The sequence below is a fragment of the Diceros bicornis genome, chromosome 1 (genome assembly GCF_020826845.1).
Source record: "Diceros bicornis minor isolate mBicDic1 chromosome 1, mDicBic1.mat.cur, whole genome shotgun sequence".
NCBI lineage: Eukaryota > Metazoa > Chordata > Mammalia > Perissodactyla > Rhinocerotidae > Diceros > Diceros bicornis.
In genome coordinates, this window is record NC_080740.1 from 70526087 (window position 1) to 70545268 (window position 19182).

Sequence of the window (19182 nt, forward strand, 5' to 3'; positions counted from 1 at the left end):
TTTCCAAGGTATTGTATAAAGAATTATTTCATGGAAGTTTCTATTTCTTTTAGATCAAATTAATGAAGTCTCTTTTAATCACAGCCTTTAAAGATTCCAATAGTAGGAAGAGAAGCATTTACCCAGTAATAACTGTACAGTTTATCTATCAAGGTGTTAAGTGAATTGAGATGGGGGGTAGCACACATTAGGACATAGCAGTAAATCTTAAGACACCAGAAAATTCAAAGGAAATTGCACCAAAACAGTAGGTATCAAGAAACTACATCACGTACTCAAATGGAATCATGAAGCACGCACCATCCAAAAACCATCACCATAATCCGATAGGTCCCAAAGTGGCCCCTGAATTTACCTATTCACCTATCAATGAACGTTTATGCTCTTATTTCTCTCTCTCTACTGAATCAAGGGACGTCCATTCTTTTTCATCATATTCTAGGTGAAAGGTAGGCAACCGTTACTCAGAATTAATTGGTTCTTTCATCATTTCATTGGTGGTCTCTTCAATTCATTAAAAAAACATTTATGGGAGGCCGGCCTGGTGGCATAGTGGTTAGGTTCACATGCTCGGCTTCGGGGGCCCAGGGTTCAGGGACTCAGATCCTGGGCAGACCTACACACTGCTCATTAAGCCATGCTGTGGCGACGTCCCACATACAAAATAGAGGAAGATTGGCACACATGTTAGCTCAGAGTCAATCTTCCTCAAGCAAAAAGAGGAGGATTGGCAGTGAATGTTAGCTCAAAACCAATCTTCCTCACAAAGAAAAAAAAAAATTATGGGGCAAGCCCAGCGACATAGTGGTTAAGCTCACACACACTGCTTCAGCAGCCCGGGGTTCACGGGTTCGGATCCTGGGCGTAGACCTACACACCACTCATCAAGCCATACTGTGGCCGCGTCCCATATACAAAGCAGAGGAACACTGGCACAGATGTTAGCTCAGGGCCATCTTCCTCAAACAAAGAGGAAGACTGGCAACAGATGTTAGCTTAGGGTGAGTCTTCCTCATCAAAAAAGCAAAAAACAAAAAACATTTAGGTGGGTAAGGGAAACTCATGAGAATGATGAGAGAGAAAGAAAAGAGGCAGTGCATCACATTCACCTTTTGTAAGGTCTAATCTGAAACTGCTCAAATTCAGGGCTGCAATCTGGATAAGTGCATAAAAAGAGTCACTGGTCTGCCCCCCCTATTTATATCCTTCTTCTTGAAAGAAAAACCACAGATATGTTTCTAGACCAAAGAGGAAAAGCTACAAACAGCCATTGTACAAGAGGCTGAACAGGTAGTAAGCAGTGTGACCAGTTCCTAAACCTTGAAGGAATACCTTGCTCAAGGGATCTAGGTCCAGACACAGCAACTGAGCTTGAGGCAACAAATCAGGCCTGGGGACACCAGCTTTATTAACTCCAAGGCAACTGTTTTCTGAAATTTCAGAATTACTCACTTTGAGAAGGGTGAAAGTTATCTATAAAAAGAAATATTCAAAACTTTTCTGGGGGCCAGCCCAGGGGCATAGTGCTGAAGCTCAGCGTGCTCCACTTCAGGGGCCCAGGATCACGGGTTCAGATCCCAGGGGCAGACCTACACCACTCACCAGCCATGCTTCGGTGATGACTCATCTACCAAATAGAGGAAGATTGGCCACAGACGTTAGCTCAGGGCGAATCTTCCTCAAGCAAAAAGAGGAGGATTGGGGATGGATGTTAGCCCAGGGTGAGTCTTCCTCAACAACAAAAACTTTTCTGATCATATTAGAAGAGAAAATAAGCAGAATAACATTTTAGTGCTGTTGGTGTACCTTTTTAGTCCAAATCTATTTATTTTACTCCTTACTTACAAACTGGCCCCTGCCCTAAATAAGGAGATTACATAGAAATAGTCTTGATATCAATATATGTTATAGCTTTGTTTTACTATTTCTTTGGTCTGAGAAAGATATTGGGGCTCATGTTTGGAAAAGTAAATGAAAGGATCAACTGACACAATTATTACATTTTATTTAAACGTTTTAGAAGATGAGTGGCTGAGCTCACAAAAGTTACCTGAATCATTAAAAAGCACAAAGTTGGAGAACTTTTTAAAAAAGAGTGGATACCAAAATAGCTTTTAGGAAGATGACACCTTACTAGTCTCTTAAATTGCTGAAGAGAGCAAAAGAAGGCTTAAGATCTGAAGAATAAAAGTTATATTTATAAACATGCTAAAGAATAATTAAAACAAACTAAACAAAAAAGAATGAGGAAAAATATATTGTGTCTTACAGGTTAAATCCTATTATAAATGAACATCGTTTCTATGGGACTCTATAGTCCACTTAGACAATATTCAAACAGCAATGCCATTACTAAAAGAGCTTCAACACTCCTTTGGAGTTGGCTATTACAGAATTTATCCTGCACATAGAGTATGCAGGAAAAACATCCTGGAAAGTCTCAGAATATCTGAAAACATAAAACTCTTTCTCTAAATTGCACTTATTGGTCTTGAATCCAGTTGAATGGGGGTCAACTACAACTTGAAGCTTGTCATCTTGGGGTGGGAGAGTAATCTGAAGCTAAAGGGCACTTTGCTATAGTTAATTCGTGTGGTTACAAGTAAATTCTATAAGTTCCTCCTCAATGCCAAATATCTATTGAGAATTAAACAGCAGATGAAACTTTCTAATTCCAAGAATTCACGTAATAAAGGGTAATCATTACAGAGTTTACATATACTCAGTTTTCTTAAAGCCATAGCTTTTATTATAGAAAGGAGAAAGTACATGGCATTAATAGATCAAGCATGTGAATTCTAGAATACTAAACAAAGTTCTTTTTCCTCTTGCTTAACAACCAATTATATCTATGGGCTGCAAAATCATACAAACCTGTAGTGTTTTGCATCATATCAAAGAAAGACCAATATTTCTGCCTGAGTGTCCCACTAACCTCTCTCTAGAGCTATTATTCTTGAACTTTCTATAAAAGTTTCTTTTCAAATAATTTATTAATTATAACAACTGGGAAAAGCAGTGTGAGGACCTGAATATTTCAGCCAAGCAATGAAGGCAACGAACTTCCTTTAAACCTACACTCCTGCCTGAATTTTTATATACTAATATAACCCTTTTCCCTCACTTCTGCAAGGGTACCCAGAAGAGAGTGGCATTTCTTGGCCATCACAAGTCTCAGGTTGAATCTTCTCTGTTGTTCAATGTTCTGACAAAGGCCTCTGGACCTGCAGCTCATGCCTCCGGTAATTCAGTCTTGTTCTCAATGAGAGAAATCTCCAGCACAGGTAAGAGTAGCTGAAAGGCATCTTGGATATAGGAAGCACTGTTTGACGCCTGCCAGGATTAAAAAAATAGGAAAAAGAAAATACCACAGTGACTTAAAAGAGAAAATATACTATAAGACAACAACAAAAAAGATTAATTTTTATAATCTAACTGAATTTATAGGCTGGCAAATAAGAGCACAGACTTAACCATTTCAGTAAACTTATAAGGGAAAGAATGATCTAATTCTTAAGATGATATGACAGCCCCAAAAAAGAATGTCAGCATTTTCCTCTAATTTTTCCATCAGAAATAACTGCCCTTCTTTGCCACCCTGCTTAAATTCAGCATTCAAAACTTACTTATTCCTTGACTGAATGGGTAGATTCTGTCACAGCATTTTAGTCAATTTCTCAAAGAGGATTTCAGAGGCTATTAATCCTACACCAACGAGATTTCCAGTCCATTGTGACAGTTCTTCCATGGACTCAACGCAATTAGTGAACACAAGATAGGTGCTCACAAACATAAACAAGGAATACTGCTTTCAAAGATGATACAGTATAAATATATTTCTGTCTGGTACAATAGACATATTTATGAGAAGTGTTATGGAATCATTATGCTCAGAGGTTGCCAGACTTCATGTATATCTGACAAATTCTGACCTTCCAGAAGAATAACAAGAGAGAGTTCATTATATTAAAATAAAAATGTATAATTTCAAGGACAAGGGTGTTTCAAATCTGTAAGCAAGCACAACCAACTCAAAATAGCAATGGGGAACCCATATCAAGTGAGTTTATCTTTTTTGGATTTATCAATGGCAAGTACTCCTATTTAAACTCTACTGTGACATTTGATACCGAATTTTCTAGCCAAAAGAGACCTCAGAGATCATCTAGTTAAATCTCTTATTTTGCACTTAAAGATAAAGAGATTGCTAAAAAGGTAACTGCCCGGTCCAGGGCCACACAGCAAATCAGGGAAGATCCAGAACTGGGCTCCTGGTTTGCAAATTTCTTTCAGCTATACCACTCTGCCATCTACTAAATCACAAACTTATTTTTTTTAATTAAGTTATCAGAAGAATTTTCCTGACTATTCAAGGAGAACTGTGCAGTTAAGGAATTAAAGGCATTTCCTTGGTGGTAATTTTTAAAAAATTTAAAACTAAAGAAGTAACAGTCAGTAGTTAAAAAATGTTTTCAATTCGTATTTAAAACCTAATCAATTATAAAATATATTTTCTCCCACAATACTTACATAAATATGTTTTAAACAGATCATCAAATGTTTAAAGTGTTTGCACAATTAATTTATAAGATAGAGTTCTTAAAACACGGAATCCAGAAAGCATCAAACACGGAGGCAATCATGAGATCCTCTTGTACTCCCCCTTTCCATGGATTTAAACTACCTATCTCCTTAAGTCTAATGGACTGATGAGGATTATGTAAACACAGCTACCTCTTTGACAAAACAAAGCAAATTTCTTGGCAAGAAAATGAAAAAATGTTTTGTTTTGTTTTGTAACAAATCTCCTCTGCATAAACTCTAGTCCTTTAAGAAGCAGTTATTGCTTGTTTGTAATTTTCAGCCTTTCACGTTTACCAGCTGTTTCCAGAAGGTGTCTCATTACTGAGAATCGTCCATTAACCGCCAAGGGGTAGTACTAAGTAATGACAGCTCACTGGTTCTTCCTTTCCACTCTACCTGACAGCTTCAACTTTATGCTTTGTAATTAATGAACAGGGAATATGCAGCAAATACACACCATTTTGGTCATATCTGCATCAACATGGCTAAACTACCAATCTGGTGAAAAAAACAAAAAAGCCAAAACATAAAGACTTAAGAAGAGTTAATTAATACACAGTGCCCTAGAAGTCAGAGACTCAAAAACAATTACTACTAACCTCTAGAAATACTGCAGTGATTAACGGATTAAGGACATCTGCCTTCTCTTTGACCTAGAATAAAGGACACAGCATTAAGTGAGCACAGCAAATTAAAAAAATAAGCAGAGCATGATCCCACTTTGACAAGCATGCACACACCCCATACATAAATATAAGCACAGAAAAAGTCTGGACTGAGAGATAGCAAAATGTCATCTCTGTAAGTGCCTTAAATTTCCTTCTTTATATCTTTCTGTGCTATCCAAACTGAGAATGTTCTCCTTTGTAGTGTTTTATTGATTTTAAAAAGTATCTTCATTTTGGAAGGGGGGTAGAAATGGTACATTTGACCAGAAAACTTCAGATCAATTTTAAAACAAAAGATGAAGATAAGGAACATGTGCTCAAAATACTCAATGGTTCTTAAAATGGGCTGTTTGGAAAACATGCAAATAAACAATGCAAATTTAATACTTGCATGTGTTAGCACCTTAGAGTTGACTTGCTGGGTTAAAGTATCTTTATGAAATACATGGAAAGAAGACTAACTTCAGGAAACCCAGAAGCTCTTTCAAAGAATACACTAAAGGAAAAAAAGAAGCTATATCGTAGGATTATCCCTTACAGGAATAATCTAAACTCACAGTAAGAAAAATTAATTTGGGCCAGGTTCTTAACTAAAATAAATTTAAGGGCCCCAAATAACTTTGCTGCCACAATGACACTTACATACTTAACTACAAGGTGATTTTTTTTAATTGAGGTATAATTGACATACAACACTGTACTAGTTTCAGATGTACAACATAATGATTTAATATTTGTATATATTGAAAATGATCATCACAATAGGTCTAGTTAACATCCGTCACCATACACAGCTATAAAAATTTTTTTCTTGTGATGAGAACTTTTAAGATCTACTGTCTTAGCAACTTCAAAATATGCAATACATTATTATTAACTATAGTCACCATGCGGTACATTACATCCCCATGACTTATTTCATAACTGGAAGTTTGTACCTTTTGACCCCCTTCACCCATTTTGCCTACCCCGCTTCCCCCACCTCTAGCAACCACCAATCTGTTCTCTGTATCTATGAGCTTGGTTTACTACAAAGTCATTTTTATTTGCTCATTTAAAATGCCCTTAATTTTATCCTAATTCATGATTACTAATTTCTGAATCATCTTCCATAGTTCACACAACTTCAGTAAATTTCTACAATTCTTTAAAAAAAATAAAAAACTTTAGTTTTAACTACAACTCACCTACTGGCTGGCAACTGCAAAATATGAGTGTTGCCATAGTGTAAGTAAGGTGCTGCTTCTTAAAACTAGAGCCAAACTTTGGGGTTTTATTCTATCAAGGTCTACATTTCCTATACAGGCCTCAGAGGGCAGCATAAAATATACTGCAGACTTTATAAAAAGAGAGAACAAAAAGGAGCTGCAAAAATCAGAGACATAGTCAAACTGATGCTAAAATTCACATGGAAATGCATAGAATATTATGTGATAATAAAAAGAAGTACCGATACATACAATGTGGATGAACCTCAAAAACATTATGAAAAGTGAAAGAACCCAGACACAAAATACCACGTTGTATGATCCCATTTATATGAAGTGTTCAGAATAGGCAAATCTACAGACAGAAAGTAGATCAGTGTTGCTTAGAGCTAGGAGAGTGTGGAAGGAAAGGGAAGGGGGAGTGACTGCTAATGGTATAAGGTTCTCTGGTGGATAATGGAAATGTTCTAAAATCAGATTACGGTGATGGTTGCACAACTCTATAAATATACTAAAAACCATTGACTTGTACATCTGAAATGGGCAAATTTTATGGTATGTAAACTATATCTTAATAAAGCTGTTTCAAAAAAAAAAGTAGACATTAGCCCAATAAGAGACATGAATTCTTACCCCAGCAGTTGTTAGGCAGGTGGTGAACTCTTTAGACAGGGAGGACAACTCTTTACACAACACAACTGTCATCCTAGGAAAGAAGGGAGAAAAGTCAGGAGGGTTCCTCTTTTTGCTTTTCTTCATCTTTTTTTTAATAAGCTATATTTAACAACTGTGAGAAGAAAACAAATCACTCCTGGTACTAAATGTGAAAGAAGAAAGCTTTTAGAGGGAGTGTATATGTGTATATATGTTTAAATCAGCTACCTAATGTATCTGGAGATCCATTTGAGCAGGCGTTCATGCTACAACAGGAGGAGGCTTAGTCCTTGGAAAAACATTTTTCTACAAAATTCTCTAGAAAGTACTATATTTTCAAGTTAAATCAGAGGAAATAACTAAAATATATTTTAAAGAGACAAGATAGTACTCAGATTCTACATTCCATTTACAAATATAATTAAAATAAATATGTATTCAATCATTCATTCAACAAATATTCACTGAAAGTCTTCTATGTACCAGGTACTGTTCTAAGCACCGAGAATATATCAGCAAACAAGCAAGTCCCAGTTTTCATTGATAGAATCACTGATTCTAACTTATTTGCTAATTAATGAGAAGTTGTCATTGTGTGCTGTCAAGTTGGTTCTGACTCCTGATGACCCTATGAATGAGTGATTGTCCACAACGTCCTATCCTCAACAGCCCTACTCAGCTTCTGTAGACTCATGCCTATGGCTTCCTTTATGGAGTCAATCCATTTCAAATTCTTCCTCCTCTCCTGCTGCCTTCTACTTTTCCCAGCATTTACGTCTTTTCCAAAGAATCCTGCCTTCTCATGATGTGCCCAAAGTAGGACAGCCTCAGAGACTACATATATATATGGATGGATGTGTGTATATGCTGATACACACACACACTATACAGTCATGCATCACTTAGCGACAAGGATATGTTCTGAGACACTTGTCGTTAGGTGATTTTGTCACTGTGTGAACATCATAGAGGGTACTTACACAAATCTCCATGGTATAGCCTACTACACACCCAGGCTGTACAGTACTAACATTATAGGACCACTGTCGAATATGTGGTCCATCGTTGACTGAAATGTCATTATGTGGCACACGACTGTATACTGTACATGTAGGTATATATGTATATGTATACATATATACACAGAAATATAAATATATACACAAAACATATATACAGGTGGTGATATGAGCTAAGAAAATAAAGTGAGTAAAGGATTAGAGAATGGCAGAAGATTCTATTTTAGACTGAGTGGTGAAAGAAAGCCTCTCTAAGAGGGTGGCATTTGAGTGGAAACCTGAATTCAGTGAAGGAGTGAGCCATGACTGAAAGAGCATTCCAAGCAGTGGAAATAGCCACTTTTCCACAGAACAGGGTACTTTGGGGTTGTGAATCCCTCATGCTAAGGATGTTCAAGACAAACCCAGACCCCCCTTATGGGATGTTGTAGAGGGTCACTGAAGCTGTATGAAGAAGAGGTCTGGAGAACAAGGGCCCCTCCCAATCCTAACACACTGGACACTCGCACACATATTTTTTTCCAATGAAAATTTTAATTATTTAATTAGAAGATTTATTTAGAAAGTAGTAGGTCTTTTTATCCTCCTGTGACTACCTACATGCTATTACTTTTGAAATTTTTGTTCAAAACCAACAATATGGTTAAAAAAAAAAAAAAAAAAAAATGGGGCCAAGGGCAGTTGGGACTTAGCCAGACCCGGGTTTAAATCCCAGTCAGCACAACTTGGGCAGATTACTTAACTTCTCTTGAGTCTGCATTTCCTCATTTTTAAAGCTTGACTAATCACTTACCTTGAGGGTTGTTGTAAAAATCAGAAATGACATGTAAATCCCTTAGCATGGTGCCTGGCATAAAATTAGCACTCAATAATTAATAACTATTAAGAATTGAGAACAGAACTATTTTCTGTTTTTATTTATACAAAATTCTATTCCTATTAAGACCAATAATCTGAGAACTAGTTTTCAGAGTATGAATTGGTTAATAAAAAAGGGCAGATTTATAATGTAGACTTATGGATCAATGGAAAGAAACAACACCCCTGGCTACTTATTAACTAAAACCTAAAATGAACAGACCTCTAGGATGTGAATGGTGCAAAGTGAATAGCATGTTGTTGAGAGAAAAGTTTCTAAAATTTAGGAAATAAGCCGAGAAACCTCATTCAGCAATTTGCATCATTTAGAGGGATACTCATACTTATACTTACTGGGAAAGGGTTCTGCTCCTTTCTACGGCTGTCACTTCCTGCTTCCTGCCATGCAGAACCAGAGCCGCTGTTTTGTGAAACAGTTCAATTGAGTAGGCAGTTAGTTCTGCTAGGCTCCGGATTGCAAATGCATGGATATCCTGGACGGAAAATCAAAACAAAGCCTATCAAAACAAAGCGTTGGTTTTTTATTCCAGAGGAAATGACACCACCTTGCTTCTCTCATACTGAAGGATTCAATATCTTGAAAGCAGCAGAGACTAATAGCTGTTCTTCAATAAACCTCCTCTTCTTTCATAGTAGTGATGTAATTTTACAGCTGGGCTCATAGCTGCAAAAACAGAGGCTCCCCTGAAGTCATGTGTGACCACGTGACTAACTTTTGGCCAAAAGATTTACATAAAAATTGTCTTATGGCAGCTTCTGGGAATCCTCCTTGTGACACCACACACATGCACCCTTTGTCTCTTTCTTCACTCCTCCTTTCATCCTATAGCCTGGAACTAAGATGCTGCCATCTTGGATCTCGAAGGTGAAATTATGGATAGCAGCGCAACAAAACAGAAGGCGCGTAGGTCGCTGATTGTGATACCCATATTGCAAATCTTAAAAGAGAGAAAAAAATTTTTAAAAAGCCTTAGTCGCTTTGGTTACCTCTACTGAATTTTTATTGATATGTACAGTTTTTTCTGCCTCCAACTGTTTTTCTCCTTCTTCCTTCTCTTCTAATGGCTGGGCCAGAGATGTCCTGATCCATTCACAGGCTGTATTTCTTGCCTAAATAAGAAAAAGATTACTGTATGTCAACAATTCAATTCAGCTCACCAAGATTACTGTTCACCTACCAGGAACAAGTTTGCATCATGGAAGGTGGTGCTCATCTTCTCACCTGAACATATGATCTAGCTTTCCAGTACTTATCTTAGTAGTTCTACTGTCCAACTCATGCCTTTTGGAATTCTCCAATCCTTTGGCTTTTTTTAAAACTGAGGTATAACTTACATATAGTAAAGTGCACGTCTTCAGAGCACAACTCAAGAAATGTTGACGTGTGTATATACCTATGTAACTGCAACCCAGATCAAGACACAGAACATTTCCAGCATTCCAGAAGGTCCACCATACCCCTTCCTAGTCAATACCACTCAAACCAAGTCCCCATTGCCCTGCCAAAGGTAACCACTCTTCTCACTATAAGTTAATTTTACCTGTGCTTAAAATGTATATAAATGGAACCATAAGTATGTTCTAATGTGTGTCTGGCTTCTTATGCACAACATAATGTCTGTTAGATTTATTCATGTTGTTGCATGTATCCATAGTTCATTCTTATTTATTGTTGTGCAGTATTTCATTTTACATATATACCACAATTTATCCATTCTCCTGATGATGAACCTTTGGGTTGTTTCTAGTTTTCTTTGACCTTTGTAATACCACTATCTTCTGTTTCTCCCCCTACCCTTATGAGCATTCCTCCTCAGTCTCTTGTATGTATTGATCCTCCTTTGCCAGCCCCTTAAATACTAGTATTACCTAGAGTTCTAGCCTTGACTCTACTTGTCTCACTCTACTCCCTCTCCTCTCCATCCATCCTATTTCAGCGATTTTAACTATTTCCTACCTGCTTCTGACTTCTAGATCCCTATTTCCAGCACTGACCTCCCCTAAAAACATATTCCAACTGCCTGCTGGACATATGCATCAGGATATTCTACAGGCATCTCACATACACGTACAAAATTTGAATTAATCATCTTTCTCTCCCTACCCCTAAATTTTTCATCCTCTTATACTCTCCAGAGATTTAGAGTAGCTACCATATAGCAGTCACTTGACCAAAACATGAGAGCCATCCTAGATTCTTCCCTTTCTAATCAATCACCAAGGTGGTCTGGTTTTACCCTACATATTGCTCCAATCTGCTCCTCCTCCTCTTCTCTATTACCACCACTTGAGTTCAGATCCATTTTATGGCAATAGCACCCTGACTGGTCTCTGCTTCTGATCTGGATAATCTTAAATCCATCTTCCATAATGTTACCAGTGATCTAAGCCCAGAACTGATCATTCTTCTTCCCTTCAATGGCTCTTCATCAACTAGATCATGCATCTTCACATAATCTAGGAAGTCCCCACAACCTACACCCTACCTACTTCTTCAGCTTTGTCTCCTCCCCACATTCTATTTTATGACCTGGTAATAATCATCTATAATGTGCCTGTTCTTTGTTTATGCTATTCCCTTAGGCTAGAATGTCCTTCTCATTTTTTTTAATTAAACAAAATGAGACCTACCTCAGAGTAGGTCTTAATTTTCTTTCAATCCTCCACCCAGACATCATCTTCTCCAGGTAACTTTCAAAGGCCTTCCATGAGACTGGGCACCTAAACAACCCTTCTCTGTACGTCCACAGTCCCCTGACCACCCATTCAACTTAGTACTTACTGAAACACACTGTGTCTATCTCCTAAAAAAACTACATTACTATAGGATAGCTATAGAGTATCTTACTTGGATTCATATACCCAGTGCCTGGCAGACTGTAGAGAGAACATCTACTGTTTTTACCTGGTTATCATCCATGTCTCCTTTCTTTTGGTAGTAGATTCTAGATTTTTCTCAGTTCATGAGGTTTGGGTGGGGTTGCTTCCATCCTCTGGCTTCAAGCATTGGCAACTGATTCAGGTTTAGCTACCAAGAATATTAATCCCCCTGTCCATACAGTGATTGGTTCATGGATGGAAAAGTGACCCAGGCCAGATTAACAGGCATCAGCCTTAGGACATCTGACAAAATTACTGGGAAAGGGAAGCCCTCTTTCTGTTGGAGTTACTCAGCTAGAAAAAGCCACCCTGAAGCTGTGAGAAGTCATCTTACCACCATGTGGGAAAGCTTCCCTATGAACGAAGCCAAAATAGAAGAAAGCAGTCAAGAGCTGGAGAGGGCAGGTAACCAGGTGGAGAGCCATGACTGAAGCCAGTCTTGCCCCTTGATTTTCTAGTTTCTTGAGTTAATGAATTCTCCTTTTTTCTTAAGCCAGTCTGACTTGAGTTTCTGTTATTTACAACTAAGAGGGCCCTAGTTTCTCACGAAATGTTTATTGTCATTAAATGAAGGCATCCACTTAAGTAACTTTATATAAAGAGAATGTTTTCAGAGCTGTAATGAGGCAACAAGAATCCAGAGAAGACATTGAGAGTCATTCCAACTGAAAGAATCATAGGTTTTATCACCAATATAGCACTGGGGTTGGACCTTTAAGGATTATAGGTAAAGCTACACCCAAAGCTACAACATGAATGAGCTAGAGCAGAACCTATGTACCCAGACATCCATTTCAAGGTTCTTTCCCCTTAACAACAGGCCTCCCACAAAAACCGTCAGGAGCAATCTGGATCTGATCTATAAGCTTCCTAGTACTTAGTAACCTCTCCAACTCAAAGACACAAAAAAGAAATTAACTATATAAAGGCTTGCAAGCAGGAAAACACAAAGTGTGCTGAGAAAACTGTGAGATAACTAGCAAGACCAGAGCATAGGGTGCAGGCATTTATTAATTCATTTGTTTATTTTTATTATGACGATGCAGATATGTACTGCACACTGTCCTAGGCACTGGGATACAGTGGTGACTAATACAAACTATGGCCCTGCTCTTTATTCTAGTGTGGAAAAACAACAAGCAAACAAAAAAATGCACGAAGAAAATAAAATGGAGTGATGGCAAGTGTGGACTGGGTGGGCAGAAAGCAAATTTGGTCTGGGTGGTCAGGAAGGGTCTCTGATCTCATTTGAGCTAAAATCTGAAGTTTAAAAGAAGTCAGCCAAACAAATATTTAGACAAAGAGAGTTGTAAGCAGCTGGTGTATTTGAGGAACAGAACAAAAGCCAATATGAGAAGGATATAGAGCATGGAGAAACATGACAGAACATGAGGTTGGAGTGATGAGATTTTTATAGAAGAGAATAGTGAGAGATGAAGCTGCAAAGAATCATAACAGTTGACTAATAGTCCAAACAGTATGTGAAATTCTCTGCCACTTTTCTGAAGAAATGAAATGAGAGAAAAACCAGCAATTGATTTATCTGAGATTTAAAAAAAAAAGAAAAATGGAGAGAGATAAGCCACATAAAAGTAAAAGAAAATTGATATCATAAATTTGATATACTTGAAGGAGACTTTTAGTAGGCATAGTGCATACTCAAAATGACCTCTCTTGTAATAAACACATTAAGTGAGGTCATTATGAACTACCACGCCAACGCAAGGTAATTTATCATCCCTTTCCAAAATCTTCAATGTTACCCAACCCCACCCCCTAATACAGTCTGGAACTTCCCATTGGTGAGATCTGGAGACATAGGAATTAAATGTCACCTTTGAGCTTAGCTTCTCCAACTATTTATTATTTTCTGGCTGAAAAAATTAAGCCTGGAGAAGGAATGGGATTTGCCCACATCGTATGTGAGTGTCAGAATAAGAATCAGAACTGTCTTCTCAGACTCCTGCTTCATTGCTTTTTCCTCTACATCACACTGCCTCCCATATAAATCCTTGGGAACAATCAGGCCCTGATCCTTAACCATTCCACATTTTAAGTCTCAATGCCCAAAATGTAAACAATCTGAAGACTGCTTTCAAAGAATGACTAGATCTATTAGATAATGGGTTACTAGCCTTTTTAAAATAATTTATTATTATGATCTTCTTGAGCACAGAAACTATGTCTTTTTCATTACTGTTTCCCTAGCACCTAGCCAAATAAAAGTTTATTGAACACATGTATATTTATTAAATATCTAAATGTATAACAGATTGGGCTAGTTTCTATAGGACCATCAATGGTGAGCATTTACTACAAGCCAGGTATTTAGTAAGATCTTTGCGTGTATTAACACATTAAATCCTCACAGGAACCGTACAGGATCCCTACCTCACAGATAGAGAAACTGAGGTACAGACAGGTTATGCAACTTGCTCAAGACCACACAGAAAGTAAGAGGTCGTAGAGTTGGGATTTTAAGGACCGATAAAGCACAGATCCAGCCTTGAAGAAATTTAAGATTTAAGACAGGAGGTGAGATACACACATTAAAAAGAAACCTATGATAAATTTATGAAAATACATATGCACAAGGTTCAGTGAATACAGCAGGGTCCTAAAACATATAGTATGTATGTTAACTTTTGTACAAGAAGGAGATAAGAAAATATATCTGCTTGTCTAAAAAAGAAACACAGGCAAGATATACCAGAAAACAAGAAAGTTTAATACCTAAAAGGAGAGAGAAGAATGGAGTGGATGGGAACCAGGAGGCAGTGACACTTCTCAGAGTATAGTTTTTGCATAGTTTTGACGTTTGGAAACATGTTAATACTCTATAAATTCAAAAATTAAATTAACATAGGGGGACAGCAAATATATCAAATTCTATTTGTAGGTTGGTTTTATAGTTGTATGGGCAAAGCTATGACACTATTTCAGATGCATTACAGGATTGAGGAAATAAGGAAATGCACTAATGTTGTTGGGAGACAAGGTTTTACTATGGAAGAAGAGAAATACATGTGTAATGGAGAAAGGCAAGGAAGAACCCTGCAGGGATGGACTGAAATTGGAGTTATCAGTGTGAACTCATGATCTCTAAAACATGAATGTGCGTACACGTGCACATATAGGTCTATGTGTGTGTACCTGAATGTACTTCCTAGCTCTGCCAACAAGGCCTAGAAGCAAAGACATCCTGATAGCAATGAGCACACCTAGCAACCAAGTCTTTACCTATGATTCCAAAAAGGAACAATGGCTCCTCAAACAAATGGCTGATTCCAGGGCTGGAGTATGGAAGGTACAAGATGAGTCTAGAATATCTTCTTATGCCAGAAAATAAAGAAATATTCAAAAAACAACGAGGGCCTGTCACACAGGAGTCAGCTTGAAGGACAATTTGAACACCAAAATAATTAAGGTCAGTAATGAATTACAAACCAATAGGGGAAAACCTAGAAATCCATGAGATCATACTAATAACAAATAGATAACAAATAAAGAAATAGGGCAGAAAGGAGAGTCCTTAACTGCAGTAGAATGCCAAGAGCCAACTGGTAAATGTGGAGCACGTTCTGGAGTTGAAACAAATCATTTTACAACCATCACAGTAAAGATTGGTGCAGCAAGAATCATGAATTGTTGATAAATCTAGGAGGGAAATTATGAAGAGCATAGGATATTTGTATGGTCTTAAAATGTCTCCCCACAGAAAGTTTATTAGTAGCACAGGAAAAAAATCATAACTACACAGTGAGAAATGAGACAATACATTACCAATAAGGGGTAGTTGGTCATTGTGTGGCTCTAGATGTGGTACCCTGGGCAGGATACAATATCACTTATGAAGTCTTTTGGATGGGAATGCATAACCCAACTTTAATCATGAGAAAACATCAGACAAACCTCAAATGAGCACTCTATTTCTAGACAAGTGGGAAGGGGCTTATATTTCTCAAAAATGTCAATACCATAAAAGACAAAGAAAGGCTGAGGAACTATTCCAGATTAAAAGAGACTAAAAGTACATGACAACTAAATACAATTCATGATCATGTACCAGCTCTTATGTTAGAAGATAAAATTTGATTTGAAGGACATTACTGGGTCAAGTGACAAAACTGGAATGTGGACAGCAGATTAAATAAAATATGGTATCAATGTTAAATTTACTGCAGTTGATAAATACTGTGGTTATGTAAGGGAATATCCACATTAGGAGATACATATTGAAATATTTAGGAGTAAAGGGCTATCATGCCTACAATTCACTCTCAAAAATAGTCCCAATAATATGGACTCGGCCCAGTGTCATAGCAGTTAAGTCTGCGTGCTCCACTGTGGTGGCCTGGGGTTCACAGGTTCGGATCCTGGGCATGGACCTATGTACCGCTTGTCAAGCCATTCTGTGGTGGTGTCCCATATAAAGTAGAGGAAGATGGGCACGGATGTTAGCCCAGGGCCAATCTTCCTCAGCAAAAAGAGGAAGATTGGCAACAGATGTTAGCTCAGGGCTAATCTTCCTCATACACCAAAAATAGTCCCAATAATAATAATAACAACATGGCAGGTTAGGGGGGAGAGGAAGGGACAGGGAGAGGGAAAGAGAGAAGACATGCATGAATGATTAAGAAAATGAAGTAAAATGTTAACAATAGGAGCATTTGCATAAAAGGTATATGAATATTGTGTGTACTATTTTTGCAACTTTTCTCTAAGTTTGATATTATTTCCAAAATTAAAAAAACAACCCACTATGATACAAGCTAGAAAGTGCTGTGGCAAAGTGCAAAAGTTGAGATGAGGGAGATGAGCTGCTGGAGGGTGGTGTGAAAAGCTTTCTTAGAGAATGCAGCATTTTCACTGGGCACAAGAGAGTTGGAAAACAAATCAAACATCATATTCTTTACCCTCGGATATGTGAGAGAAGGTGACTGTAGTGACTATACAATGACTATCAGCTCTCCTTGGCTAGGAAGTAATGTGTGCCTGCTGCTAACTGGTCCTGAAATGGTTCTCAAGATTGAGAGAAGAAGAGGCAGCAAGCAGACCAAGACGCAGTGAACAGTGTCCCATGAGCTGGCCCTGGCATACATGCTATGTGGGTACTGCTCTGGAAACAGGCCCTCCCTATCCTCTCTCAGCTTTGATTAAAGATCCTCCATGTTCCACATGTGTGAAGATAGCTCTGGCATCACCACCAAAGACCAAGGCCATGGGACTCTCTCATTCCTACATGCTAAATGGTCATTATCTGAGTCGTTGGGCTCTGGGAAATGGTAACCTCCAGCTTCCTAATGGCAGGGGCCACATCCCATTACCTCTGAATCACTCAGAGCCATGAGAACAGTGAGACCTCAATAAAGGCTAGCCCATTGGTATCATGAAGGGTGGTGAGCACTGCCAACTTTAACTGACCAACACTGTGGTCTAATTTAAGCTTTCAGACAAGCAAAACATTCCAAGTAAGGATGGCAGATGTGTTGTGGGGGGCAGATGTGAATTCAGCATGCTAACCTGCAAGAGCAGGAGGCAGACAGAAGGTGCGGAACTTAGAATATACCCTCAACTTTGGTGATATCCTTCCCAGGAATTTACAATCTTACATTCTTTTTTTTTTTCGGTGAGGAAGATCGGCCCTGAGCTAACATCTGTTGCCAATCTTCCTCTTTTTGCTGAGGAAGATTTTCACTGAGCTAACAACTGTGCCAATCTTCCTCTATTTTGTACGTGGGATGCCACCACAGCATAGCTTGATGAGCAGTGCATAGGTCCAGGCCCGGGATCCAAACCTGCAAACCCCAGACTGCCGAAGCGGAGCAGGCAAACTTAACCACTACAACACCAGGCAGGCCCCCAATCTTACATTTTTTATTCACTAAATCCAAACAAGTAAAAAAACAAAAATCACCAAGAAGTAATGACTTACCCTGGCAAGTTTCTCTGGTTTGGAGGAGACATTTAGCTGGGAAAACAGCTCTGTTATCTCTTTGGTAAAGTCTTCATCTCCTTAAAAAAAAAAACAAGTTCCCTGTAAAACACTGCAGAAAGACTGGTGAGGATCATGAGGAGGAGGAGTGGGGAGAAGGAAAAGGAGAGGGACAGTAGTAGCAGCAACAGTAGTAATAACAGCAGCAGCAATTTATACGAGCATGGTGCTTTAGTGCTTACAGAAGCCTTTTATGTATATTAGATCAATGAATTCTTTCAATGGGCTTATAAAAAGAGTGTCATTATCCCACTTTTGAGATGAAGAAACTAGGGCTTGAAGAGGTTTATTTATTTCCCCAAAATCTCATAGCAAATTAGGAGTCAAACCTTGGCCTTCCCACCCCCAGTCCAAATCCTGTGTTCTTTGTATTACATCCCAGAAGTATGAATGGAGAACTGGTGAAGGCAGAGTACTAAGCAGCTACTATGCATGTGCTTCCAAGGAGGTGGAATTTAAGTTGGGACATAAAAAATGAGTACAAGTCAGGAGAATGGGAAGAATTTCAGGCAGAGAAAACAAGCACAAAGATCCAGAGGTGAAAAAAAGCATGGCAAGAAGTTTAATACAGTTGGGAGTGTCTTAAGGTAAGGGGGAGAAGAGGGGTAGAATAAAGCTAGCAGGGTAAGTAGGATCCAGGTAATAAAGGGCCTTATAAACCATGTGGAAGAATTCAAACTTTTTATTAAGGGAATGAGGTGCCATGGAATGATTTTAAATAGAGAGAGATATGTCCAATTAAAATTTCAGAAAGATTACTCTGGCTCCTGGGTGGGGGATGGATTAAAAGGGGAATAAGAAATGGCGCAGGAAGGCTGAGCCAATAATTCAGGATCCAGGCAAGAAATAATGGTGGATAAGAAGAAAAGAAGAGAAAAAGGGATTCCAGAATGTTGGAAGGATGGTGAGGAAGCTGTGGGAATGGTGACAGATGACAGGGAACACAGAATACATACCTATACTTGAGAAATACACAAGCAAACAGTCGGGTCAAGATCAAAAAGCAATCAACACATCCAAACAAATGGCAGGAAATGCTCTTTTCCTCTCTACTCATCTAAATCCTATTCAATCTCCCCTTTGAAGCCCTGTGGAGGCTTCTCTGCACCACAGAACGCAGAGAGAACTCTTGTACACAGAAATCTTTTAGCACTTACAAACTATATGAGTATTTCTTAGTCACCACGTCATGGTTTACCAGGGCAAATTATTACCGCTTCATACCTGCTTTCTCTCCAAAATACTTAAGAAAACAATTCTATCTTGGTTCTTCTCTCTCCATCTGCTATCCTTTT

General features: G+C 38.3%; 1 protein-coding gene across 1 annotated transcript in view; it reads right to left on the reverse strand.

Moving 5' to 3' along the window:
- Positions 1-1988: 1988 nt before the first annotated feature.
- FAM114A2 (family with sequence similarity 114 member A2) overlaps positions 1989-19182 on the reverse strand; it is a 35830-nt gene continuing 18636 nt past the window's right edge. The window contains exons 9-14 of the mRNA XM_058544547.1: positions 17828-17907; positions 10000-10122; positions 9346-9485; positions 7094-7166; positions 5184-5237; positions 1989-3333 (exon numbers count right to left, since the gene is read on the reverse strand). Coding sequence (XP_058400530.1) covers positions 3232-3333; positions 5184-5237; positions 7094-7166; positions 9346-9485; positions 10000-10122; positions 17828-17907 — 572 coding nt within the window. The 3' untranslated portion in view covers positions 1989-3231. The remainder of the gene's footprint in view (positions 3334-5183; positions 5238-7093; positions 7167-9345; positions 9486-9999; positions 10123-17827; positions 17908-19182) is intronic.